The sequence below is a fragment of the Hippichthys cyanospilos genome, chromosome 10 (assembly GCF_059441005.1).
Source record: "Hippichthys cyanospilos isolate Australia breed blue-spotted pipefish chromosome 10, RoL_Hcya_1.0, whole genome shotgun sequence".
NCBI classification, from domain to species: Eukaryota; Metazoa; Chordata; class Actinopteri; order Syngnathiformes; family Syngnathidae; genus Hippichthys; species Hippichthys cyanospilos.
Genome location: NC_142378.1, coordinates 8,340,193 through 8,367,504, shown reverse-complemented (window position 1 = coordinate 8,367,504; position 27,312 = coordinate 8,340,193). Strand labels below are relative to the sequence as shown.

Below are 27,312 nucleotides of genomic sequence, written 5' to 3'. Positions count from 1 at the left end.
AAAAAAACAAATGAAGTCCTTTTGGTTCACAGAATGCATCAACAAATTACGTTATGAGGACATTAATTCTTCTCATGTGTTGATATTACTAATAGTTGAATGGGTGTCATATTTAACACACTTATGCTTGATTTGTTGCAATCTGTATTCATTTTTTTTAAGTAAACTGTGATTTAGTGTTGTAAGTAAATGTGTCAAGTCTTTCATTGCATTGCTCACCTAATGCATGCTTGTAAAAAATAAAGATCTGCTTAGTTTTGAATGACAGGTGCACCAAATGAGCATAAACAAATTTTATGATGTAAATTTGAGGATATGAGGTTTTGATATGGATTTATTTGTGATAGTAGTGATAGTGTTACTTGAATACAACTGCCACAAACGGTTAGGCCGCTTCTTCTCAATTATATTTTGCCAAACCCCCCCCAGGAAAGAGAAATCTTTTGGCGCCCCCTCCCCACTCAACGCACTGATTTTAAATAAGATTATTATCTACCAAATTTGTTTAAAACCGTACCACTTTAACATGAACAAAAAAAGCAAAAAAAAATCAACTTTCAACAAATGTTAATTATTTTTTACAGCGTTTATACAGGTTACAGCTTAGTCTAAATCAGAAAAAAAACCATCTGAGTGCCTGAACAAATATTTTATTGAAACTACACTACATTTGGAGCATTATTTTTAGCCATTATTAAGAGCCAAAATCGTCCGGTCACGACCTAGTTTGAAACTGAGCCATTGCATGTTGTTAATTGACAATTAGTTAAAAGAAGACAAGAAAAGCCACCTTTAAGAAAAGTAATATATATTTGCAAAACAACAACCGAACAACATTTCACGATAGCAGTAAAAATGTCTCAAGGAAAGTATGAAAAGTTTCAGTAAAGAAGTCATTGCAGACCATATTTCTATCCTGGTTTGATAAACAAGAGAACCCTGAGATGGCCTCCCAAAAAAAAAAAAAAAGCTGAAAACACAAGCCCCACATGTCTTCGTCATTGAGTGTTATGATAATCAAGTGCGCACTGTTTTGTGAACGATTCCCCAGGAAGAGGAGACGTGCCGAGTAACAACAGCTCTCGTACTCCTCCTCCTCTTTGGCAGAACAGGCCGAGTTAGAGGAAGTTAAAGTTTCTGCAATCCTATCTAGGAAACGTAGGGCGCTTATTACACGGCTCAATTTCCAATTCTGTCACAGGTACGCACGCACACGCTCACTCAGTCACCGGCGGAATACCAAATTAGAGAAAGGCGCAGAGCAATCTCACGGACGGACTCGGGTGATGGAAAAACAAAGACGGCCATTACGGACTAGCCGACGCTCCTTTGTGAAAGACAAACAACAAACGTCCTTTGACTGCATTAAGTGACGTGCTGTGCAAACAGCGTGCAGAGTTTGAGGTGAGGCGGCTTTGTGTAGAAATAGAGTGGCCCGGGCTGAGGACGTTCTAACAACCTCGGAGCGGTGCGCTGTAATTACAGTGAAACAATCAGGTGCCAGTTACGTGGCTTATCTTTACGCTGCACAAGTAGCGACACTTCTTTTTATCTCGGCGAGCTTTTTCAGCACGCGGCGTGCCTTTTAGTTTGTTTCTTTGGAACTTGTGGCCAAATCAAGCCCAACCGATTCCACGGGCCCGTCGCGACAATAAAATGCCAGTTCGCATTTCACACCAGATATGATGCAAGGCTGTTCCCACAATGTCATGATGACGTGTTCGCTTCCTCTACCCGTAATACCAAACTTGGGGTAGGTACCGAAAAAAAGTCTCCCTTATTCTATCGGGTCAGCAGTATTAGAAGCTATTATGTTGATTATTGAGCAGGGATGAGATTTCGCGGTTTATTACAGTTGTGGTCCTTTTGGGAGTCAAACTGAAAAAAATGTGGGGGTGAGGGTTGCTAAACAGAATAATAGAAAAAAAAAATGACAAGCGAGCTTGCCCTACCATTGGCTTTAGAGTGTTAGTGCTAGCTTGTCACCATATATATGATTCTTATATCTGTGCACTTCGGATCAAGGCCCCCAGAACCAGACCTAGACTGCTTTTAGCCTGGTTAGCAAACTGGTTTACTTGCAAGTCTAATTGGTGTTTTCACCTCCAATAGAGTCACTGTCGGATCAATCCACTATTTTTGCTTTTTTCCACACATTCTATCTTATTCACATACAACTGAATTTGTGCAATTTTTACCAAAACGTCTTGATAGCTACCAACAAACAAAGCACAGCTTAGCATGGTTTGCAAACTGGACTGTAAGAAGTCTTCTGTTTTGGCTACAACTGAATTGTGAGAGAATATTTAGGAAAACTTAAGTAGTAATAATCTTTATTTAATCACAACGTTTACATTTGTTATGGTAACCTCCCATTAGCAAATGCAGCTAGCGGAAATTGGCATTAAAACGTTAGTGCTAGCTAAGCTCCGGTTGCCATTCTCCATTCTTATATCTCTGTGCACTTCAGATCAAGTACCCAATTTTTGTTACACCCCACATAAAACTGCAACTTCTGCCAATCTCTATATGGGAAGTTCAACCAAAGGAAATATGCTCTTAGCATTGTTAGCAAAACGCTAACAGTAAGACTGCCGGGTGTTTGCCGCTACAAATGAGTAGTCACCGTTTGATCAACCCATTGTTATTTTTGCTTTAAATAGTTTTAGGGTTTTTTTTTTAAAATAGTTTTAGGGGTTTTTTTTTTTTGGTCTTAATCGCATACAACTGACTGTGCCGGTTTTACCTATCGAGGCCGAAAGCAACCAACAGAAAAATGCTTTCAAGCTAACTTAGCGTGGTTGGCAAACCAGTCTGTAAAGAATCTTGCGTTTTTCAGCTACGACTGGATGAATTGTGGTTAAATATTTAAGAAAAAGTAGCACTCATCCTTATGGATTCCTACTTTTACATTTGTGACTTTCCATTAGCGAATCCAGGTAGTAGAAGTGAAAATAGCGTCATCATTTACAGTCACAATGTTGACTCACTGAGAGATCCATCTGAGTCAGCGCCGAGACTATACACACACACAGCGTCAACTCCTTTATATTCCAGGTCCCCTATGACCCAAATACTGCATCTTTGTTGTGCTGGCTAGGAACCAGAAAGTTAAAAAAAAATAAATAACAACAAGAGGCTTTATTGATGACTATGGAACAAAAAGCCCAGCCTCACTACAAAGCTAAGATGTTTAGATGTTTAAATGCAGGCTAAGCAGGATTAATCTGCTCTGGTTCATATTGTTGCATTAATGCAGAAAAAAAAGTACAGTACAGTACAGCGCTTATTCAGGCTTGAGTGCAATAGTAGTTTAAAGATATATACAAAAGAGCTTTTATTTGAAAATGGTACAAACATTTCTTTCCACTCCAAGCCATTGTTTACCGAGATAAAACTGCCTGTTCCGGGACTCACTTCTTCTCAGCTGAGTGAGACAGCAAGCACTACGCCCTTGGATTGAGTAGGAAGGTGTTGAAGGCGCACTGGCTCTTTTACGCTTTTGTTTTACATTCATTTGTATGGACTTTCTTTGCTTTGAGACAATGCAAAAAGAAAAAAAAAAAAAGAGAAAATTTGGGGTCCCCCAAAAAAGCACTTCAGTGTTATGTTTAAAAGGCACGCACAAACCAAATATTGCGGGTAAAAGTTTACGATTGTCACCTTAAACTATCCTTCAAGATGTGAGGTGGGGTGTGAAGGAGAGGGGCCTCGAGCAGAGGTCAGAGGTTTCCCTCGTCCAGCATCTTGTTGACGCCGTTGCAGATCCTCTGCAGGTGAGCGCGATAAACCTCCGAGGGCCCGTAGAGAGCGGCCAGGAAGTCGCAGTCGGCGAAGTGATTGAAGACGTGGTTGACGCGCGAGTGGCTCTTGGCCGTCAGGTGGTGTTTGATGGCCTGGTGCAGAAGTTCGCGGCAGTCGTTCAACAGGGCGCTCATGACGCGGCGGTCAAAGGTGAAGTCGATTTGGTGGAAACTGACCGCCGTCATGGCCAGAGTGTGGACTTTCTTCCTGGGAGACGCCAAGAAGAGACAGGGGCTGTCAGTCGCATCCTGACACGGTCGCATCACTTGCTTATAAATAGAAACTGCTGCCTTGCTCTTTTCTTGATCAAACTTTGGACACCAAAAGAAAGTATCCATGCAAAAAAAAAAAACAAAAAATCAAGATGTGCACTTAAATGATCGAATTAATTTAAATCTCATCTAAAACGTTATACAAGAAAAAAAACAAAACAGATGATATGAACTTATTGTCTTTTTGTGGCAGAATGACAATTAAAAAAAATAGAAAATAGCATTAAAATAAAACATTATCCATCATGTCCATCAGACTTGCTCAAATGCATGGTGTTGTCCAGTTTAGTTTAACAAAAACCTTTGCTATGGCTCGAAACATTAACGTCTTTGTTGCTATTGTTAACTGTGGGTGCAGTCGCAGCTGGGTGCGTTGCATTGATGTGGTAGGCTAAACTTGAGCTGCTTCTGCAGTAAGCAAGCACCTTCTTATGAAGAATGCATTTAAATCTACCCTTTTCAAAGGTGCTGTTGGGACGCTTTTCGGATTTGACTTTAGCAATAACGCACTCTTCCATTTTTGTGTTTTTTTTTCTGCCCCTGGATTTGCCCTCCCACCCACAACAGTAGATGATGCCAAAACACAATTACAGCAAAGAGTGTCCACTTCAGAGTGAGACTGACTTTTGTTTTGCAAGAGCGATGCTTGATGTATAAAATACAATACATAAAGTATGAAATTAGGAATTAAAAATCAGGTGTGACTAAAAAACATAAAATATTACACAAAGCAGAGACTAAATTTTAAGACCCAGTCTATTCATTTGTGTCCACTGTAGTCAACATTCACTTTTTGTCAATATCGTTTGACTCATGTGAGCTAACCTGCTAAGTCCTAGTGTGCTCTGTAGGGGACATCCAATGAGGTCTCCTGTTTGGGTGGGATGTAATCAGGTTTGCTGTCTTGCTGAGGCAACATGGACACAGCCATGGACACAAATGAATAGGCAGGGTTTCGGGACAGTATTAAACAATTTTCAAACACAATGTTAACCTATTTGATGGCAAGCGTGTCGAAAATACCGTATGCATAGTATTTTTGTACATGTTTGTACCTTTAAGAGCTGGGCTCTGGTGGAGTGGCATGAAAAAAAATTAAGTGATGCAAACTGGGATCACTGTTCTTAAATATCTTCACTGAGTGTTCTGATTTGTTGGATAACGGCTGCACAAACAGTTGTGTATGTTTTGGAGTGGGGTGGGGTGGGGGGGTGGGGGTCCTGTTCAGATAAATCAGAGGATAATGAAGTCAGACAAAAACATCTGCTTGAGCAGCCAGATAAAGCAAAGTCAATGTTTAGCGAAGACAGTAGATGGGGCATAACTTACATTCACACACACAAGAGAGAAGCTCAGAAATTTTTTTTCTAAACAACTACGATGTTATAACTGTTTTTTAACTATAGTACACCTGTCCAATATATTAACTTGAGGTTTTACCTCAAACATTCACCTCGCAGTTCGGGCTGTGCGATAAAGGAAGAACGTATAATCACCATTATTATGATTGATATTAAAATGACGATAATCGATATTAGTTGGGCGCAGGTTTGGCTCACAACACAAAGCAAAGTGACGGATCAAACTCAGAAAAATCGTACGATGGTGCACTTATTAAGTCAAATCCTATTGTAAAACCCACTGAAAACATCAGTAGAGTATATGCTATCGTGGTTGACTTGCACCGTTTACAGATAAGCGCACAGGGATATCACTACTGGCTTGCTGATTTTGATATGATCTCACAAGACCAGTTCAAGAAAGAGTCAAAGTATGGAAAAGAAAGGGGGCTGTAGTAAGCTGACTCTACAATATAACACATGTAAAAATACAGTTCATATATTTTTCAGCTTGGCAAGCTTCAGTGGTATCTAATAACACAGTTTTAGTTCATATTTCTATATACTGTAGAATTATTAGCTCTAATAATAGATGGAATGTATGCTTTAAATAGAACATACCAGTGTACTATAACGTTCTTCTACAGTAGCGTTTCTCAAATGGGTGTATGTGTGTCACTGGGGGTACATGAAGGCACTTCGGCAGGTATTGTAAGATTTCAAAAGGGCTTCTGCAGGTAGCTCAAATGTAATTTATTGCTGTGACAGAAACAGTACCTTTTTATTTTCAAATTAAGAACAAATTGGTCGGAACATGAGGCAACATTTTGCCAAATAATGTTATGGTGACTCCTTTGCAAACCATTATATGTAGAATAAATAGTGCACAGTTGATTTCTCCAAAATATTCTTGAAAATCAATTCAGTGAATGAAATATAATTGATGGATCATTTTAAAAATGTTTTAATAGCACAGTGAGGTTGCTTGGGGAGTGATTAAGCAAGATTGGAGGTGGTCAACATTTGAAAACATTGTGACAATCCACCCGAATTATTTTATCATATGATAACGTTTACATTCATGCGAATCAATCAAATATAAAGAACAATCTGTCTAAATCAGGTAATTAAACTCAATATTCGAATGGCATGCCGTGATCATCACGGCACTACACAACTACGGGTGGAGTGGGGGAGGAGCACGGTTGTGGTTGCAAAGTGCTCTTCAAAGCATGCACATGCTATCACATTCAAAGTCATCCACCACAAGAAGGTTTCAGCTGTGTGAATGTGCGCCATTGCGTCACGCACGGACCAGCGAATCCACTTGTGCTTCGTAGAACTCGGCGTGCCTCTCTCACAACCTTATCCCAATACAAATTACTTTAGGGACAACGTCAGGATCGGCTGAGGTTCCGCTGGTTTCAGCATCGCAAACGCCCCGTTCCACCCGATTCTACCAAAGTCCAGCAAAATACTATAAGAAGAGAAAACCCCACCCAGGCTTACGTTTAGACTGCATGCGTTGAATCTGCACTTGAACACTAAAATAAAGGCCCAAATGTTTATTTTCACCATTTTAAGATGACTTTTTAACACTTGAGATAGAAAATGGATGTTTGGGCATATATTGACAACTAAATTCACCCAAGTGTATCGTCCCAGTTCTCAAAAAATAAAAAGACAATTAATAAAATAGTGACACAGACTAACAAAGACATTTCTCAAATCCTTAGTGAATCTTGGTGCCCACCTGAAGTTCTCCACAAGGATCAGCTCCTCGCCACTGAACTGGTTGTTCCTGTAGAGCACTCCCAACTTCACTACCATCTTAATCAGGTTCTTGATAATCTTCTGGGATTCTTTGCGGTTTCGGGTGTACTCTTTAGTGACCCGGTAAAGCTCGTCCAGCACTTCGCTGCTGGTGTCGTCGATGAAGAGGTTAGCCATGGTCTTGGTGGCCATCTTGCTCATCAGCTTCTTCTGCGCCTGCAGGGCCAAGCTCTTTGTGCTGAAAGAGTCCATGCTTAACCCTGGACAAATGGAAAGTTAAATTGGTACATACGGAGTGGGTTAATACAATTTCTGGTTCAGTTATAACTGAACTGAGACCAAGATGACACCTAATGAATCAACAGTAGCTTGGCCAGTGTGTGGTATGAGAGGATGTTCTCAGAGGGAAGAGGTCAGTAAGCTTGGAATGACACAGGGTTGTCATCAGCAGGTTGCTGGAGATGTAATGATACGGAAAGTCACAAATTAGCAAAAATAAAAAAAATAAAAAAATGGATGTCTTTGAGAATGTTAAAAACACATTTTTCGAATAGCTCCGTTGATCTCAAAATTAGTCAATTGCATTCAAAGGCTTAAAGAAGGTCAAATTAAGTTCTTTAAATGTTATGGTGCCTTTTAAGTTCATCCCGCAGTTTCGCCTGAAATTTGAATAACATTTCTTTTGTGAGGAGTGTGCACGAGAGAGAAAGCAATGCATTTCATTTTCCGTCAACAATTTGGCACCCTTTGATTTAAGTGCCAACAACCTTGGATAATTAATGTTTTCAGCAAATGATCCGCAGAGAAAATTTGACTTGAATCAATTCTGCATAAACGCAATCAGGTGCTTGTAGCTGTCAGTGCATTTCACAATAAAATAGAAATCCAATGCTTTGACAACATTGCAACCTTTGTTGAACACATTTTGTTGTACCCTGACACACGTTTTTATAAGTGCGGAAACAAAAACAGAAGGTTTGAGGCAGCATTGCATCATTATGGGTAGCAGCATAACCATTACCTGAAGGACATTCTTCCAAGTCCATTAAAACATAAAAAAAAAAGAAAAGAATATATCAATGGCTATAAAAAAGACAGCTTTCATTTTTTGGCCTATAGCCGACAATTGTTTTCTTAGCTGTTTTAAACATAAAACTTGAGGTGTAATGACTACAGCGGCAAATGGTCATGACGCTAGCAAGGTTTTGAGGTGGTGGTTATCAAACACGGCAAGTTTCATGGAACACCTATCCTCGCTGCTCAAAAATAACCCTAGAGGAAATGCTATAAATCAAGTACTAATCAATCGATAATCCATGAAATGTTCACATAACTCAAATTTCCCAAATGTTGAATTTTACCTTTCGAACATAAACATTATCCAATTTCTGTTAGCCTCCATGAAAGTGCATTTTTTTATTATCTTTGTGTTGACTTTTCTCTTATGTACCAAACCAGTCTCTGAATAAAATCAATTTCTGTCAGTGCATTGTTGTGGTCAATTTAAAATGTCCTTTTAAATACACATTTTTTAAAATCCAAGTCAGCGATTAAATGAACAAAATAATTGTTGCTTTCAGCCCTACATTAAAAAAATGCTGGTTTATGCTGACCAATCAATGGATCCAGCTCCAAAGTGAGGTTTTACAAAGCCAAAAAAAATACAAGTTTAGATATTTTGGGACCTTTCCCAATTCTTGACAGAGAAGGATCGATTCGTTTGTCGATTGATCGTGAAGAATTGCGTCGTATAGAATTGATTGTTGTTCTACCATGATGAGGTAAAATGGAGTTTATTACTGGCTGCAGCTGGCTCATGCGCTTCAGATTAAAAAGTTTGCTGCAGACTAGTGAAATAGTATATCACCTAGAGCATTTCTTACACGGCGTGCAAATAATTGGGAGATTATCACTCCCTTTTAGTGCCATCCAAAATTAATACAAAAACCTATTTTGGAAAGCAAGTGGTAAAATTGATGAATTTTCCCTCAAAGAAACGTAATGAAATCCCAAACCCTCCAACGCGCTCACAGAGAAGGAAACCGGAACCGAGCAGAGCGGTAGAAACGGGTCTTGAGAATTGCAACGTGCGAGGCTGATGCAAATAACGCGCCGCATAAAGTGCCGAGGCGAAATCTTTCGTCTTTATAAGATAATGAGCGGTGACAGCTTTCAAATGAGACCCTGCCACCTTCTGGCTCATGGCCTACAAGCTAGTTAGAGAAGAAGGAATCATAATGCATGTGGACATCTCATCTCCTCAACATACTGTGAGGCTTGCGCGAGGGGAACTTAGCCGGAGACCGAAACGTCACTCATTCTCCGTAGCCTGATTTATGGACGCTACCACTTCAGTATGGTAACACACCATGCGGACTCAAAAATAGCAAGGCTGGGAAATAGTGAGGGTCAGTGCTGTCTGCCAGCATCCACGACCCCCCCCCCCCCCCCCCCCCCCCCCCCCACCTCCATCTCCCAAATCAAATGAGACCGCAGCCCTCATCATCCCGGCAGCTGTGACTCAAAGCGTTCTGCGGGTCATCCCTTCAGGTTTGTACATTGTGTTTGTGAAAAATAAAATGAATCTGTTTTCCTGTGAACTCCCTCTATAACCTGCACAGATCTCCGAGGATAGTACATGAAAATAAATAGGCAACCAAAAGTCTTTTTCCCTGAAGGGCCTTTCAATGTCAGCACAAAGAGAATGAATAAAAAGGTGCAGAGATGGTGGAATTCTACTGCATGTGGAAGTTTACAGCTGACTTCAGGGTCTCAAAATAAAGAAAACCGGTCCATTTCGGTTTCACTTTCTGGACTGTGATTTACCGCTACTTTACGGTATGGATACCAAGAGATCATGATTATACCTCAAATCGGCGTCCTTATGATGATACTGACACAAGATATTCTAGGTTACGGATAGTTTCCAATTAACGACTGTGTTTTTCAGCCGCACCAGCGAAAATTGAGCGATAAAACCATTTTTGCCACGGATAAGCCGCACTGGACTATAAGATGCAAGCTGTAAGATATTTAGGCAGAAAGATACTATCTGGAAGTTTTTGATTTTTAACATTCTTATGTAAAACCTTTTTTAATTGCCTGCTTTGTTTAGCAGCAACATATTAATAGAAAATGGATGGACGAATGGATATTTTCAGCATAACACCAACACAATTCTGCAGTTAAATAGCAGTTCAAACTCAAAATCATTACTTCCATTGTCGGCTTATTTAATTGATTATTTTAGTGAACATATTAACACATTGCAAATAATTGATATACTGTATATGAAATTTATGTCACAAACTTTTATCCAAGATCTTATTCAATTTATACATGTATCAATAATTTTTTTATATTTTTAACACTAGGTTTTCAAAACCTTTTGTACACAGCCACATCTTTTTAGTTCTATTTCATGGTTGTTCCATAAATTGACACCTTGAACAGATACACGCATTTGATTGTCTCCGAGTGAAAAAAAAAAAAAAAACCCTGCAGGTAAGCCACACTGTACTATAAACTGCAGGAATCAAATCATGAGAACAAAAAATTGGGGCTTATAGTCTGAAAAATACGTTGGTTTGTGCAGCGACAGTCACACATTCCTGATGGGATTAGTTGTTTTTTTTTTTTTTAAGGAAAAATGGTCTAAATCTTACACATTGTCTCTTTAAGGGAAATCATTTTATCCAAATTCAATTCTACATCAATCAGGCACACCTGATTATAAGGCACAATGTCAATTTTGGAGAAAATTAAGATTTTTATGTCTGCTTTATCATCTGAAACATAGAGTAATCAGAACTGTGTTGAGACTTGAGTGGGACATACAATATTTACGTGATTATTTTTGTTTACACACTACCCCTTTAAAAAGGGACACTAAATGTATCTGTCCATTTTCACAAAGTAAAATGGTATGGACTATAATAAAATTGAAAACAAAACTATTTTTCATTTACATCTAACACATTTAAAATCATACTATTCACATGCTGTCAACTGACAATGACCACGCGATAACAACCAATCAAGGCTCAGCTTGCTAAAGTCAATGACCAAACCCAGAAAAGAAGTCAGCCATGAAAAATGTGTTTCAGCCGGTATTAATTGTACATGAAAAGTCATTTTTGCCTCTTAAAATTTGTAAAGAGGTTTAGTATCCCTTTAACTAAATCCAACGGAACTAAAGGATTTTTTTCTTTTTTTGAGTTCACAAGCTCACTCATTGAACAATTTGAAGGCGTGAGTCCAGATACGAGCGTAAAAGCACCGTCATCGGAGAAGCAAAATCTTGACAGAGTACCCTTCGAAGCAAGGCGCTGAGCAAAGTGTTAATATGCAGCTTTGCGTGCAACGGCAAAGACAAGCAGCAAAGGCAAAGAAGCGAAAGAAATATGCTGGGCCTCCCTGGGGCCAAAGATGTAGAACAGGCTTAGATCTAATATGCCTGATATATCCCTGACATGCTAAACATTGTTTGGTGTAGGAGCCTCGGTTGAAGTAACGATTTTGTCAATATTGGAGTCATGCACACATTCCCTTCACACGCATGTCATTTTCAAGCAGCGGCAAAGCCTCCATCAACGCGCATGTTTGAGACAGATATTACAGCCAAATGATCGGTCGATTGCCGTCCGTACTAGAAGGTAGCGCTTCAGTGTGACTTTCATTGCTTCTCTCTCACTGCGATGTCTCTCGAAGAATATCAATAAGACTCCTTGGAGAGTGTCAGCAGGAAGCTTCCCAGGGAGGAAGACGCGAAGGGAGGGGGGTAGATAACTTGAGAGGAGGGCTTGAATGGTAGCGGTGCTGGGGTCAGGTGCGACATATCAATTCTCAGCCAGCATGGGGGGAAACCTTGTCTTGAATGAGGGGGTCATTTATATACAGTCTCCCACTGAATCCACTTTCAAATCTCTCCATTCTCTTTGCATGCGCTGGTGGAAGATCATCTAGCGCCTCGGCATCAGGCTGCACTTGTTACCGGATATCCTGCACTGATGCAATGTGCGTGAAACAGATAACAGGGAGGAAGCAAATGATCTGACTGACATAAAAACAAAAACACAGAATTTGCTTTCATTACACACGATAAGTCAGCGTCCCCTCTATTTAATCACTAAAGTGGAGTCGCTTTTTGGCACACTTAGGCTAAGTACTACCCTTATCTCCGCAGCCTTACCGACGAATGAATCATCGCGTCAGAAGGCGCGATAATGGATCGTGTTTGCACAACCTCGTCTCTTAAGATTCACATTGCTCCGTTTAATGCTTCCTCGCCAGGGACCGCTGTCATCTAAGCTGTCAACTCCGTAAAGCTTGTTGATGAGCAACAGAAAAATCGGGCAAGAAAAGGAGGGGGTTTCGTAGTCACAAATACAACCTAAGAGTGTAACGTGTCAGGTTCCATATTGCCAGGATGGAATAAGATCCAATATGGCTTTTGCTTCCCTTCATCTATCGCCCTATGGCAAGAAAAGTAAAGACTTCATGGGGGGGGAAAAAAAAAATACCCCATGGGACAAGCACTCAGGATGATGAAAAGGCTTTGGATGGAGGAACTTTTCTGGTGACTTCACAGCATGACTGTGTTTAAGGCCAAATTCAAACATCTACTATCTGGCAATTGGTGTGAACCTGACTCCCAGTCCATAGTCCCTCAAAATGTCCCCAAAAGAACCCCGTTGTCACCACGTTGTCCCCACTAAGTCATCAAAACGGCTGAAGAATCCCCAGAATATTTCCACTTTATATGGATTGTCCCCAGAATATTTCCACTTTATATGGATTGTCCCCACAAAATCGCCACCGTGCGCCCATACCCCCATAATATCGCTGGAGCCTCTTCCCTATCGTATCTCTCCATTGTGTCACCGCAATGTCTCTAGATGTGCCCAAGGAAGGTGACATCACAATGTTTTGTGATGTCACTCTTTAGTAAACAGCATACGGATGAAAATGCACAACTGGTCTCTGTCACTCGCATCTGTAGATTCGTTCAACTGCAGTGAAAGACGAGATCTTATTCCATAATTGCTGGATACCTGTACTTCTTGAAAACAGGAGAGCTTTGATTGACGGTTATATTGTTAACGATGACGTGACTCACCCTGGACGATGCTTGGGTGAAGGCTGTTGCGTTTGGAATACAAAATATTTTGTTGTCCTTCGTTACTTGCTGTAGCTCAGAAGGGTAAGGCTATGCATGATGGGATTTGTAGTTAGAGAAAGGCTTCCAGAATGTGTGCAAATGAGACCGACATGGTGACCGATGAACTCATTCAATGCCAGGAACGTATTTTCACACACTCATTCAATGCCAGGGACGTATTTTCACATTTATTTTTAATTGTCTGGACATTAAATCCCAGATACTTAAGTATCAGTTAAATACTTGAGTATCTGGAAATTAATGTCCTTAGTATCAGTTTAATACTTACGTATCTGGGATTTAATGTCCAGACTCCCAAAAACGTGAAATTACAGTAAGTCCCTGGCATTGAATGAGTTAAATTCCAAATAAAAGATAAAAGTATCAAAGTGTCTATTTGATACAACCCAGAACATTACAGTGGCTTTTGGCTTTTGAAGAAGGTTGTGTGAAAAATAACTTTGTTTTGTAACGACAAAAAAACGAGAAATAAACATTGGCGGTTACTGACTAGCTTAATGCAGTTATACTGCTATTGCAGTTCCGCCCTTTTGCTTACGCATGTGCATGACCAAAAGGTTAGAAAGATTCAGACTTATTGATTGGAAGTTCAATATGACAATCAAGCGGCTGTTTTTTTTTTTGTTTGTTTTTTTTTTTACATGATTTCTCTGCAGTGTCCCTAAAACTTTGGCCTCTTTGGAAACTATAACATCCTAACCAATATATCACTTCCTTATTTTTGTAGACTACATCTTTGGGTTAAGATGAGATGAAAAGAAACTTCGCTTTGAACAAAGGAAAAGACAGCGCTGTTTAAAATAAAATCACTTTTCATTACCAATGTCATTGTGCAATGGAAAATATTGTTCACATAATACCTAGTGCGTTGTAGGTTATTTTTCTCTGACACACCTCATTCTTATCCTTATAAATTTCAATCCTATTTGGATTTTTGGTAATTACAGCCCAATTCTGAGGTCACCATCTTGAATAGCCACATGATCCCAAAACGATGATTAATGCAACTCCCAATGCTGAGGCGCTGTCGGAGTTACAACGAAGAAGTCCCGTGTGTGGGGAACAATGCCATCTGTGCTCAGGAGTCATAGGCGCCAGCAGCTGATGCCACACCGCCGATGTGTGCGCCATATTTTACAAATAAATGTTTTGTATTTTCCCCCATTGTTAATGATCTGTAAAACTAAATTATTAATATGTAAATGCACAATTCGGTACAACTACTATACTTATATCTAAATATTTACACAGCCTATCCAAGTTGTCATCCTCCAGTTGGTGAGGGCCATTAGCCACAGATATTTCCATCCCATCAACAAATTTCCACTACACACTTACAATGCCATTCAAACGGTTGAAAATACCTTTAAATTCCAATGGTCTAAATAAGAGTAAAGAAATTCAAACTATTGAAACTGTATGTCTGTCTATTTTAATGTCACTATGTCTCAGTGTTTCCTTAATGTCCCCGCTGTGTCTCGATGCCCTCATAGTGGCCCCCACCTCATGCCCTTAGCGTCTCCACAGTTGCTTCACGCTACAATGTTGCCACTAAGGTTTCACAATGTCTCGTTTATGTCACCACTACGTCCTCTCAGTGTCTCCACTATGTCTGAACTCAGGGTGCTTCAGTTTATTCAAAGCCTCTGCAGTAGCAGTAGAATTCAAATGCAATCACACTGCAAGATGGTGGAGATACTATTCAGTCCTGTCCTGTACGATCACCCCGGTCCTCACGTCAAAATGGCATAAAAACAAACAGCAGCAGCCCACAGATACAGATGTGTACACAGTTAAAAGAATGGTTCCGAAAACACGATTCATGGAAGTGATACCTGAACTCCCACGTAGGGATGTCTTGGCAGTCTTGTGATAGTGCAGCAAACCGGGTCGCACACTCACACCCTCATGCAGGTGCAGACAGCCTGCTAAAGGCAGTGAAAAAAGCCGGGCTTACCGGTCAAGTGAGGTAAGAAAAGAAGAGAAAAAAAATAAAAACGGTAGCTGTGCCAAAAACAACACGTCTTGCAAAAAGAGAGATAGGAAAAAAAAAACACTCTTGGCTGCTCATATTTTGGGATCCAGGATGTGAGCAGAACTCAAATATGAAGCACAAAGCAGAACAAGCATTTTCCGTTTGCATCAGACACACTTGCGCGTCAATCAGAGCTCCACAGAGGTATGAGAGGTGACAAAAGGGCAGAAAGCCTCCAGTCGATGAAATGGACGCTCAAAACCAACCAGCATAAGGACAAAATCAATAAAGAACGTTTCCCTCTTGCGTTTTGCCACGACAAACACTCGGGGAAGGATTGAAGAACTTTCCATGACGCTTTATGCTACAAGTGATTTGGTTGATGGCAAATGTCACCACTCGAATGCTCTTGGGGGAAATCTTGGGGAAGTCTAGTCACGTGGACCAGGACACCATGACCCTGAGAGAGACGTCAGTCGTTGAAGCGGGGAATATTGTGTTTAGGAGGATTTACTGCTATAACATTCTCAAGAGTCATAAATCATTTCGAAATTATGCACTCCATAAACACAAACAAGCCGATAACCAGCTGCTGACAGCGACCCTTTTTTCTGCTAACGGATGAATTCGGCATATTAAGGTCAGCTGAAATCTTGTTTTTTCAGCCCCGGTGTATCAAAATAAAATCACTCCTCCTTTGTTCAGCATCTTTTCAAAAACATTAGGAAACATCGCCTGATAAATACGAAATAGCAAAATGTCAAGAAGCTCAACAGACGCACCCAATCATCACAATCATAGAAGAGCTGAGGCAGGCTTTTGTGAAGCCACCGACACACACACACACACACCATTTCCATGTTGATTATTAAATTTAAATATCAAAACCCTCGGGGAAACGCTTCAAAAGGGCCTAGCTCGGAAAACATGAGGCTATAATCAAATGAAATTGTTGACAAGTCGAATGATCTATAGGCAGAAAAGGGCATCATAACATTAACGGATCAAAGGAATTTTGCTAATTGCGGAATTAATTGTTAGTTAATTGTATCCTTGAGCAACGCCGAAAAAAATGGAGTGTGCTCCTTGCTGCGGTTGATTCAGTATCAACTAACGTGCTATCTAAAGCGGAACAATAAACACTATAGGAGACTGAGCTACATCCACATTATGGCATGACTCCACTGAGGCAACATTAACCGGACGTTGGAGAGATCCTCCCAGCCCATTTAAATTAATTGGTTCAAGATTGATTGTTAATTTTCCTCGAGTATATTTACTCTGTGTCCAGCGTGTTGGGAAAGTATTTCTTAAAGACAGTAAGGAATAAAACGAGAGACAATTTCATTTTCCTAACATTTTGCACTGGATCTATTTTTGAATGAATCAAACTTTTCAATAAACATTTTGTTTATTACTTTGAATAAAACCGTAATCATCAACAATGATTGAAGAGAGAGAGAGAGAGAGAGAGAGAGAGAGAGAGAGAGAGAGAGAGAGAGAGAGGGAGGGAGAGAGAGAGATATTCTGGCCATATTGCACAGCCATAGGTGAAAATTATTCTTAATGAATAAAATGAGCTCAATTTCTGATTGGACCTCACTGGGAATTAATGGATACTTTGGGGGTAAAAAAAAGCATTTGGAATGAGAAAAATGTTATTACTCCTGACATACATTTTTGCAATATAAATGAAGTTAGAACTAAGAGAATACGTTAAAAAACTGCAGAAGGAGTAGCATGACAAAATAAAAGTACAAGATTAATATGTGGAGAATTAGTGGGTGGAATAAAACTGTGAAATTTGTGAAATCTTCATTTTTGGACAGAGAAAAAATGTCAACATGTTTACGGCATTAATTTTTGCCATACGTTGAAGTCATAATGGTGAGAATTAGTCAAAAATTACAGGAGGACTAGCTTGTCCAAAAAGTGCAAGAAATAATCAATGGAAAATTTGGGGGTGTCATTTTTTGAACTTGGGGAAAACACAATTTTTGTACTGAGAAAAATGTTAACACCTGGCGTGAATTTTTGCTATATGTTGAAATTTAAAGCCTTCACAGAATTATGTCCTAAGTGCAATGGACGATTATTGACCACGGGTCGAGTTGAATGAATGCCAGTTGTAAAAATGAACATTTTGGGCTTTTGCTTGTATATATCGAACGGACCGACTGAACTTGGAATTCACATTGACGGATTATGCTGAGGGATAAGTGCAATGATTAGAAGCGCCGAGAGTGAGCCTGAATGTTTGATCGCGATTAAAGTTCAAGCGAGAAATCCTGAATGAGAAAACTCCCAGCCGAAAGCTGCTGCCCCGGCCGCATGACATAATCCCCCTCTCCGCGTGGAGAGAAACAATAGACAATCGTGCTAGTTATATAAAAGGTGCATCCGTGCTTTGTGTTCACAAGTAAGCACTCCAAACGAGCCCGGCCAGCAGCAGGACGTGAGCATGAGAGCCGGCTGAAATTTCATCTCTCGTCAACTTTTTGTCACGGGCTTCTCTGCGGATGCTGCGTTTTACCCATTGCGTAAGCCGGGGCGGTATACATGCGTGCGCCGCCGCAACATTCGTGCAATTACTTGAAAGGTGCTCGCGTGTGGGGCGCTGTTCAACATGCGTGATTTGAAAGCAGCACGCCGATTATTTGCCGCTTTCTTATCTTCCCACGCGGTCTTGTCAAGTCTTATGCGACCCGGCAGGCTCTCAATCAGAACCCTCGCGCCTTTTTCATGATGCGACACATTCCCGTGAACAATTAATTATTAAAACAAAGGCATATAATGGCTCGCTGATTAATAATTCAGCTAGGCGATTTGGCCCAAAATAGACCCAAGGGCAAGTTAAAGGGAGGTCTGCGGCAACAGGTTGACGCAAAGATGGGAGGCTCAGCAAACCCGGTGCGTGATAGCGGCTGTGAGCCGAAGGCCTTAATGTGGGAACATAAGTCAGGAATATGCATGTATAATAAACGGCAATAGCCCAGGGTCAAAACAACATCGGCTGACATTTGTTCTTGCATTAAAATGCGCACTCTGGGCTGATTTGCGGAACACATACAGTAAACATTTTCCCTTCTTTGACTGCCAAGTCTAAATTTGAATTTCGCATTATTTACATTATAATACGCAACAGTGGCAGCCCAACAATTAATTGAATTCATATCGGTGTTGGAGAATGATTGATGTCCGGGCCAATGACATTTTAATTAAGGCCACCGCTGAAGCCAGTCACATAATGACTAATTTTACCTCACCTCCAGCCCACACAGCCTAATTTGTTAAGTTGGTTAATAGAACAGCAAGGAGTGCTTTTACACGACCGGGACAGAAAGGTCACGCGGCTGTTATGTCTCACCACTCCATAAATTAGCCACTGGCATGACTAATCAACTGTGAATTACTGGCGTAGTATATCATTTGGATTTTGATCGGTTTGACTGCCGGGAAGAAACCGGAAGAGGGTGTAAATTCAGATCAAACTTGCATGTTGCCCAAAGGTATCAAGATTACATTTGGTGTGGAACAGGTGAGACATTTTGTATTTCCTCCTAAGAAAAAATATAACGTGATTTCTTTTCGTTAATGTCGGCTTTTAAATTCGAACGTATCTGGTCTAAGCTCAGGGCCTCGGGCTACAGGGCTTTTATGGGCGCCGCTATTTTTCCTCTCTTTAAATAAGGCAGTAAATGTTTATTTGTTCAGATGACTTGGAAATATCATTTCTTCTTGGAAGAAAGATTTCATTGAGTAAAAACAAATTATTTGCTATTCAACGCCTTCAGATATGATGATTACAAAAGAGATTTACGGATAATTACTCCTCGGATAATCCATTTAGGAAACTTGTCCTCAACTGGCCTAATATAAACCAACATGACGGCTGCATTCGTGATAATGCAGCCATGAAATCTTGCAAATATCTCTTGTCAAAGCTTCAAATTGATGACTAGACTAGTTTACGTCCTTAATGAAGATAGCGGTAGATTGTGTGCCAAACAAATCCCTTCAAAGCGATCCGTGTGAATGTTGCCATCGCAGCAGTTTCATCAGAACTGAATGTAATGTTTTGATTAAAAGATATGTAAAGAACAGCACTGAAAGCTATTATTAATGTTGGAAAAGAGGTTTTTCCTCACTCACGCACACAATGATCAATTATCAATATATGTCTTTTGTAATTGTATTTTCCAATGCCTTTGAATGGCAAAACAAAACTTTAACGAAAAATCGATTAGGCTCCGACCATAGCTAGATTTTTTTTGAGACAGATACAAATTTTTGGTCAAAACAATTACTGATTAACTGGCCATAAGGGTTATGATGAACAAAATAACATTTGTTTATCCCAAACGCATTTGGCGTAAATGGCCATCAATTATATGTGTGTTTTCATCATTCAGGGGCCAACAGCAGTCATAAATAATAGGGCTTGACCAATTACATCAGCAGATAATAGACCTTCAAACATTGGCCTAAAACAAGCAACCAAATGGCAGATATTTGTCGATTATGTTGTACTCCACATATTTTAACCATTTACATATAACAACGGTGCCATTATTTATGACATGAAATGGGTCATTCAAAACAAAGATATTCTTAATTGTCAATGATTAGGTGAACCATGGAACAAAGATGTGAATTTCAACATATATTTACGGATGTATTTAAATCCACAGTATGCGTCGTAAGTTATGACTCTGCGAAGTGTCTTTCGTGTATCAAAGTAAACAACCAGAACACATTTGCAGTGTGATTATCTTTGCGCTATGTGTGAAGGGCCATAATTGGCTGATAAAGTCTGTCGGGCCCCAAAATTGATATCGTTGCTTCCGTTAAAACATTTGAGACCCTCTTCTATTTGCGCAAATGCAGACAACCAGAACCAGGACTAGCTCATTGAAAGACCACTGTTGAGAAAAGTCTACTGTTTGAACAGGAGCTGGGGCGATATTTGGATACGTTTGTCTAACTGACTGACTATCACCTCTTGCAACTTCTGCTCCTAACGATACAGTAGCCATTGTGTCGGTGTTTTGAGTTTCCTTGGAAACTGGAGACCAGCCGCTGAACTTTGCAAGCTAGTAAAACTGGGTCAAACACCTCAACTTGTCCGGTCAATAACTTAGCTTGGATTGCACTCGGCTAGTACAACAATATCTCAAGTGTTACTACCGCAGCACTTTCACACCTTGCTTTTAATGATGATAATAACGCCACATGGGGACAGTATGGTGCTGTGACTTTATTGTCCTGTTCTTGAAGACGTTCAGAGGGGAGCATCTTCAATGACTCAGAGGAGACCCACCAACCAGATTCTGTTAAGTCTTAACGGCTCATTATTGCACGTCATTATTTATCGTCTTCCAGAATTATGTTGTGCCTGAACAACGAGGAAGCTCAAGCGCAAATCTAAGATTAATATAGGTAAAGGAAAAAAAAAGCTCATTAAAAGCATCCATGGATGAAATCTAAAATAAACAGATTAATTGCACTTTTGCTGAAGTGTACTCCACTTTTATCATTTTAAAGTGTCAAGGAGTAATGGGAAATCGACATTTTTTTTAACCATAATTATTACAGCATGGTCAGTTAAATTAAATAACTTTCGCTTACTTAATCTAAAATAAATAAAGTACGCCTTGTTTTGTCTGGTACAAGAGTAAAACCCATTCACTTAATCATGTTCATAAATGTTAGGGCTGTTTGATATCATTTTTTTTTTAAGACCGATGCAAGTATGAGTAGTTGCTTGAGGAATCAATAATACCAACTATTGATACCACTAATACTTTTGATACACCAAATTTTCTCCCTCCAATAAGCTAAAAGAAAACTGTACAGAAAGACCTACAAATTTCAATACCATGCTTTACTTTAAAGTGTAATCAAATTAACAGCAATTTTCCATCGATGTGCAAGTTCATTGCAAGTACTGATACCCTGCAATAAGGCTAGATATCAGCCTGATATCACTAGCTCATCCCCGATAAATATGTTGATGGGAGGACAATTTCTCAAATGCTGCTTAAAATTAACCATCAATTAGTTGATTTATTTTTGAATGGGATAAGAGGATCTATCTATTAACTCGACATTTTTTTAAGAGTCCATACATTAAATTAAGTATCAATTTTATACTTAAATATCTGGAAATTAATGTCCTCCATTAAGTATCGATTTAATACTAAAGTACAGTACGTCCATGGCATTGAATGAGTTAATGTTCTGTTTGCTTGCCAATGTTTTATTGAGAATATACTTTCTTTTATGATGTCACAACAAATTAGTCGAGACTGAAACAACAGTGCCTCTACTGGTGGTAGTCAAGAAGTGCATTTCATTTTGCTTCAACTAGATCCTGCTGTTTTTTTTAACAACAATTTTAATGGGGTAATGTGATGTGAAACAGAAAAAAAAAGAGGCCAGCAGACCAAGTAATCAATTTTTGTAATTCTGCAAATTTTGTAGAGCCGCATGGAAAAACTGATAGCTGTTTCAAGACTCGGTGACAATCACTTTCAAACAAGCCGTTGATCGATTCCGATGCCCACCTCTAAACTAAACAACTTAAGGAACTCCCGAAACCAGATTCTCCCAAACGTATAAAACGAGACGACTGGAACACAGGCTTTTTGGCATTTGCTCCTCTGCGACTGCATTGAAATTGTTGACTCATATTTTTGTTATTATTTTGAGACTGTGAAATCACTTCTCCGACTCTCATGACATTTTGTTCCACCTTGTGGCTTGTTGACCATAATAGCAAAATAAATGTCAAAAAGAAAAAGCATGGGAAATTCAGAGAGAGAGGTAGTGAAACTCCTCGCTGTTAACTTTTGTTGCAGGTAATATGAAAAGTTCAGTCGAAAGCCATCATTCATCAGACATGTCTGTTGCTCCTGTGCAAGATAACGTGGGCTGCAAGGCGCCCAAACCCCCGGGCTGCACAGGCAAGCCATTCATCCACACATCAGCCTTGTTCTGGAACGGAGCTTTACATTGTAAACACTGCAATGTGTTACAAAACATATCAGTGTTTTCAAAACACATGTCTCAGCCTTTTAGTCTTAGTGCACAACACACGCAGTAAATTAGCCAGCCTGCGACAGCAAGGAAAGCTTATTCGAAACTAGCCTTTTTCTGCATTTCCTCCGCTTCCTGTGAGCTCCTTGCAACGCCTAATGCGAAACATAAACTGCCTTGTGCAATACAAAATAGGCATCTCCTTCTGCAGTCTGACTCATCTATTGTCTGAAATATTGGCCCCCCCAGCCTTTACATACTAAAAAGTGAAATATGGCAAACCATTTGACAATGACATGTTTTTATGTATTTGGAAAAAAAACAACTAATAGAAGGTGGGCTGAAAATCAAAGCAAACTCCCTCAAAGTCAACATAAGAGCATAGTCATTGACAGTTTATTCTGCACCCGCCCCTTTTCATTTCCCCATAACACAAAAATACATGACATCTGCCCCCAGCACTCTCTATCAAGACCTATCAAAACTGCCACGCACTCATTAGGGATTCACATCCACATTGAGCTATGGATATAACCAAAACTTATTGTTTCCCTAGGATACGCAATTCCTTTAGAAATTGCATGAAAGTGCAAAAAAATGTGCTTCTAACTGGAAAAATACATTTCTGAATTGGGGACTACAAGGTATCGGAGTAGACCCACATTTCAGGCAAATAAATACGCCTCCAGTCTCTCTCTTTTGACCACTTAAATCTGTCAAAGAGATGATGTCAAAGACTTTTTCTTTGAGGTCTCTGAAACCCTATGTGACTCTGAACAGCATGAACCAAAAATGCTTGACTCATGGCATTTATCCAAAAAAGGGGCTGTCAAAAAAATGAAAATGAAAAATAAGGCTGCTGGAAGGCAGGAATGAATGCTCAGTTCTCACCATTTACACAGTCAAGAATGGAAATATTGTGAATGCTTGAATCTACGCACAAATAGTGTGATACAGATTGGTGTAAAATTTGACTTAGCGTTCACCAACAATATTGATTAATACTTGATTGTCAGCCTTCACATTGTTATGTTTTATGACTGATACCATTAATGGGAATATTTTGAAACCAAACAATTGGTTGGACAATCAGCCATCATAAAAGTTTTCGACTCACAACTAAGGGTGTTCCGGTTAGTTATTAATATCAAATATGGGTTCGATATCAGTCCAAAACACAGCATTGGATAATATCAGTCTACGTTCCAAATACCAAAAGATATAATCACCTACATAGACGAGTTTTTAATTGATTCTTTTATATAAATAATTTTAAAGGAAGTGAAAGTTCATGTTTAATGTAAAATATGTCATCCAAATATCTGGAATAATTTTATTTTCTCATAAATACCTTTGCTGACTATTACCCATTGAATAGTATCACTTAATCAAACCTCTCCTAACATTTGGGTACGGTCCAATTGGAGAGGATCACGTGATGAAAACACTAATATTACAGAAAAGGTAAGAGGTGACGTTTTTTTTCCCCATGTTATTTGCTACGAAATTCACCTTTTTTTAATTGTTTTGTTTTGCATTTTTGTAAAAACATGGCACATCGTTTCTCCATGTACGACAACAAAACACACAAAAATGAAAGTTGAAACGAAAGTTGTACCATTCCATTGACTGACCCATACCTATTATTCCTAAAAAATATTAATTAAGGAATTAATTAATTAAAACATGTCATGCCTACTGATATCATATAGCGGATCGATAACGCTAAGTACTCTAGGTCGCAATATCGATCTCGAATCGGAAGTTAGAAAGTTGTATCGGGGCACCCTTACTATCAACACTGACGTGTGGAATGACGAAGCATCGACTGAACCTTTATTATTTATTTATTTATTTATTATTTATTTATTGTGCCACACAGAAGAACTGATGTGCATTCTTGACTGAACATTGAATCACCTCGTATTTTTTTTATTCCATGCATCACTGATGATAATCGCGGAGCATTCAAAAACATTTTACACGCTGCACAGCATGAAAAGCAGTACAAACAAAATAGCGTGGAAACTTTTTCAGCATTAACAGTTAACTCACGGAAGGTTTGGGCGTACAACCGAAGTAGCGTAAATACCTGCCTCTCGGCATTATTACAAGTATGTCTTCGACATATGTAATGTTAAAAAAACGACTTAGTGACACTTTGCTGTCATGTCCCGGCCGATATGCTCCCAAAATGCCGTTAACTTGTTAAAACAGTCACAAAACACGACGCCCCCGTTAAAATGCTCGACCGTGTCAAAAAGTGGGCTTCGTTTGACAGCGGTTGACTTTAGATGACCCTAGCCTACAAAGGCAAGCCTTTTCAGTCCGTTAATGAAATGTTTCATTAAAAAGCGCTCGACCATTAAAAAGTTCGAGACGAGGGACTCACCTTGCACGCTCTCTGTGTCCACACAGGAGCGGTCAGAGGGACACAAGGCAAACTGATCTCAACTTTATCTATCTGGTCTTCATCCCTCCGGACGAAGTGGGGAACGGTGTTTCACAGCATGTTTGGCCGCCTTTTGCTTGTTGTCTCTCGGTTTGATGTCGTCTCGGCTGCTCCTTTTCCTGTTCTCTCTTACAACCGTGTGCCAGGAACAGATGTGTGAATTATTCAAAGAGTGTTTTCTTCCCTCGGCCGCGAGTGAGCTCGGCTGCCAGAGCTCGTTTAGTTGTAACCTGATTCCAGTTTGAAAAAAAAAAAAAAGTTTCAAACTTGAGGGGAGACCTGGAAATGGGTAGATTGATGTGGTTTTGGGCCAATGGGGCCGCTACAAGGCCGCTGGCACGGCCCAATCAGGCCCAAAGAAAGGAGCATTGACGGTCAAGCGGATTCCCTGCCCCCATGGAGGTTTCCAGCAATTATCCAGGTCCAGGTCCAGGTCCCGGTCCCAGGGCTGGAAATTACCCAAAAGAAACGGGGTGAGGGGAACAATGAGCAGGAACTGTGAGAAGGGGCTTTTCCCTTTACACATAATCATTTGTTAGACCTTGGGCGCTTCTTGATCCTTCCCAAACTTATTTCTCAGAGGGCCATATAAGAAAAAACTCAAAGGATGCAAGGGCCACTTTGATTTTTTTTTTTTTTTTACCTAATTTATCAAGTGCACCAACATACAATCACGTATTAGTTTTTCATTATAATGCTTTAAAGATAAACAGCTTTCTATAAGGCAAATAGTTTAGGATTGTACAAGATTTTGCTACAATCAGCATGTTTTTAACCCACCGTGAAAAAATTCAGTCCCCGCCCTGAACAGCAACTGAATCTCATCCCTTCACTTATCAATCAATCAATCAATTAATCAATCAATCAATCAATCAATCAATCAATCAATCAATCAATCAATCAATCAATCAATCAAATTTTATTTGTATAGCCCTAAATCCCCGAAGTCTCAAAGGGCTTCACCGATGAAAAGAGGTCATGTGGAGACTTCTTTCGAAAAAAGGAAGTCATACAGAGACATCTTTTCAGTATAAGTTACACAACAGCATCCCCTGTCAAAGCTCCCAGACAGGGAAGGAAAAACTCAAAAACCCAATAAGGGGAAAATAAGAAACCTTCAGAAGGGACCATAAGTGGGAGGAGCCCCCTTCTAGGCCCACAGGTTGAAGTGGACGCTGCATGTACCAAATACAGACAAATAGATACACAAATAGTTGCATAAATACGTATGCAACAGAGAACGATTTCACTTAGAACCAAAACAGGAGCAATCTCCCATAAGATAACAATTTATTGAGGTGTTAGTTGGGAATCATTTACGTGACAACATTTACACTTTAAATCTTGACACAGAGCAAAAAATGAAGGGAACCTGGTTTGCTTGTAAAATGTTGTTATTTACCACAGTTTCATATTGTAAAAAAAAAAAAAAACTTTGCATCAAAATAAATAATCTATCAGTAGCAAATTTTCAGTATATGGTGCGGGCTGCTTCAAGGGAGTAAGTGTACTTTTTCGCACGCAACCATGGGAGCTTTAGGGCCATTACGGTAAATGCAACAATACACACAATACTTCCGGCTGTCCGTAGCTATAACAGACATGGCGACCTCCGGAGGAGTGCCACCCCTCATGTAATATAATTTAAGTTGTATAATATGAACTAAGCAGCAAAATCCACCCGTATTTATCCATCTCATGTAATGACCGTTTTTTCATTTGCTGTTGATAGAAAATGTCATCACAGTGCCTAATGGCTCAGCTTTGTAAATTGAACCACACTCTGGCAATCACAGTCCACGCTAAATGAACCGCAATTAAATGCCACTTATCGCCACCCAAGAATACAGTACCATATACCATCTTTGCAGTTGTCTAGACTGTACCTTTCATCAGAGATGGCTAAATACTCACACTCTATATTTAGTTGAACTGCAGCTTCAACTTCTTTAATTATGCAAAAGTAAAGACTCTGGAAACTACCTATGTACAAAAGTAAAAAATGTCAATTATACAGTAGACAACACCCATTCAGCAAACTGGGTACAACAACATGAAAAAGCCCTTTTATGCACACACATATAGGCTGTGTATTTTTTTTATTTCATGGTTTTCATCCAGACGTTTGTTTATTTATTTATTCTTGGACCAGGCGGAGAATTGCTGAAAGACTGACACTGGGGATGTTTAGTTTTCCTAAAGATGAAATATTCGCTACAAATTCTCAATGCTGACAGAACAATTATTTTAAACAAGGGGATGGATGAAGAATAGCTTGTTCATCCGAATGTTGCACCATCGTAAATAATGCTCCTTACTTTATGTTCTTTCATATTGCTGCCTTATAACTCAACTCAACTGTATTTATGACGCACTTAAAAAAATAACCATATCTGTCACAAAGTGTTCATCCATCCATTAGCTACAGCTTTATCGGGTCCTCTGTGAGGATTCCGAGGTGTTTCCAGGCCCGCCGA

The 27,312-nt window shown here is 39.6% G+C and overlaps 1 protein-coding gene across 1 annotated transcript; it reads right to left on the bottom strand.

The window, feature by feature from the left end:
* Positions 1–791: 791 nt before the first annotated feature.
* tnfaip8l1 (tumor necrosis factor, alpha-induced protein 8-like 1) lies at positions 792–25,183 on the bottom strand. Its single transcript, XM_088426549.1, has 3 exons — positions 24,776–25,183; positions 7,170–7,449; positions 792–4,011 (listed from the first exon to the last, which is right to left on the bottom strand). Exons 2-3 carry the CDS (start codon positions 7,439–7,441, stop codon positions 3,723–3,725), a joined length of 561 nt encoding a protein of 186 aa, XP_088282675.1. The 5' UTR covers positions 7,442–7,449; positions 24,776–25,183; the 3' UTR covers positions 792–3,722.
* Between the last annotated feature and the right edge of the window lie 2,129 nt (positions 25,184–27,312).

What these genes read in the sequence shown, in the direction of transcription:
- tnfaip8l1 (XM_088426549.1), bottom strand. Translation starts at nt 7,441, where the DNA reads ATGGACTCTTTCAGCACAAAGAGCTTGGCCCTGCAGGCGCAGAAGAAG. An exon ending in ATCCTTGTGGAGAACTTCAG is followed by an intron (nt 4,012 to 7,169) that starts GTGGGCACCAAG and finishes GGCGTCTCCCAG; the next exon opens with GAAGAAAGTCCACACTCTGG.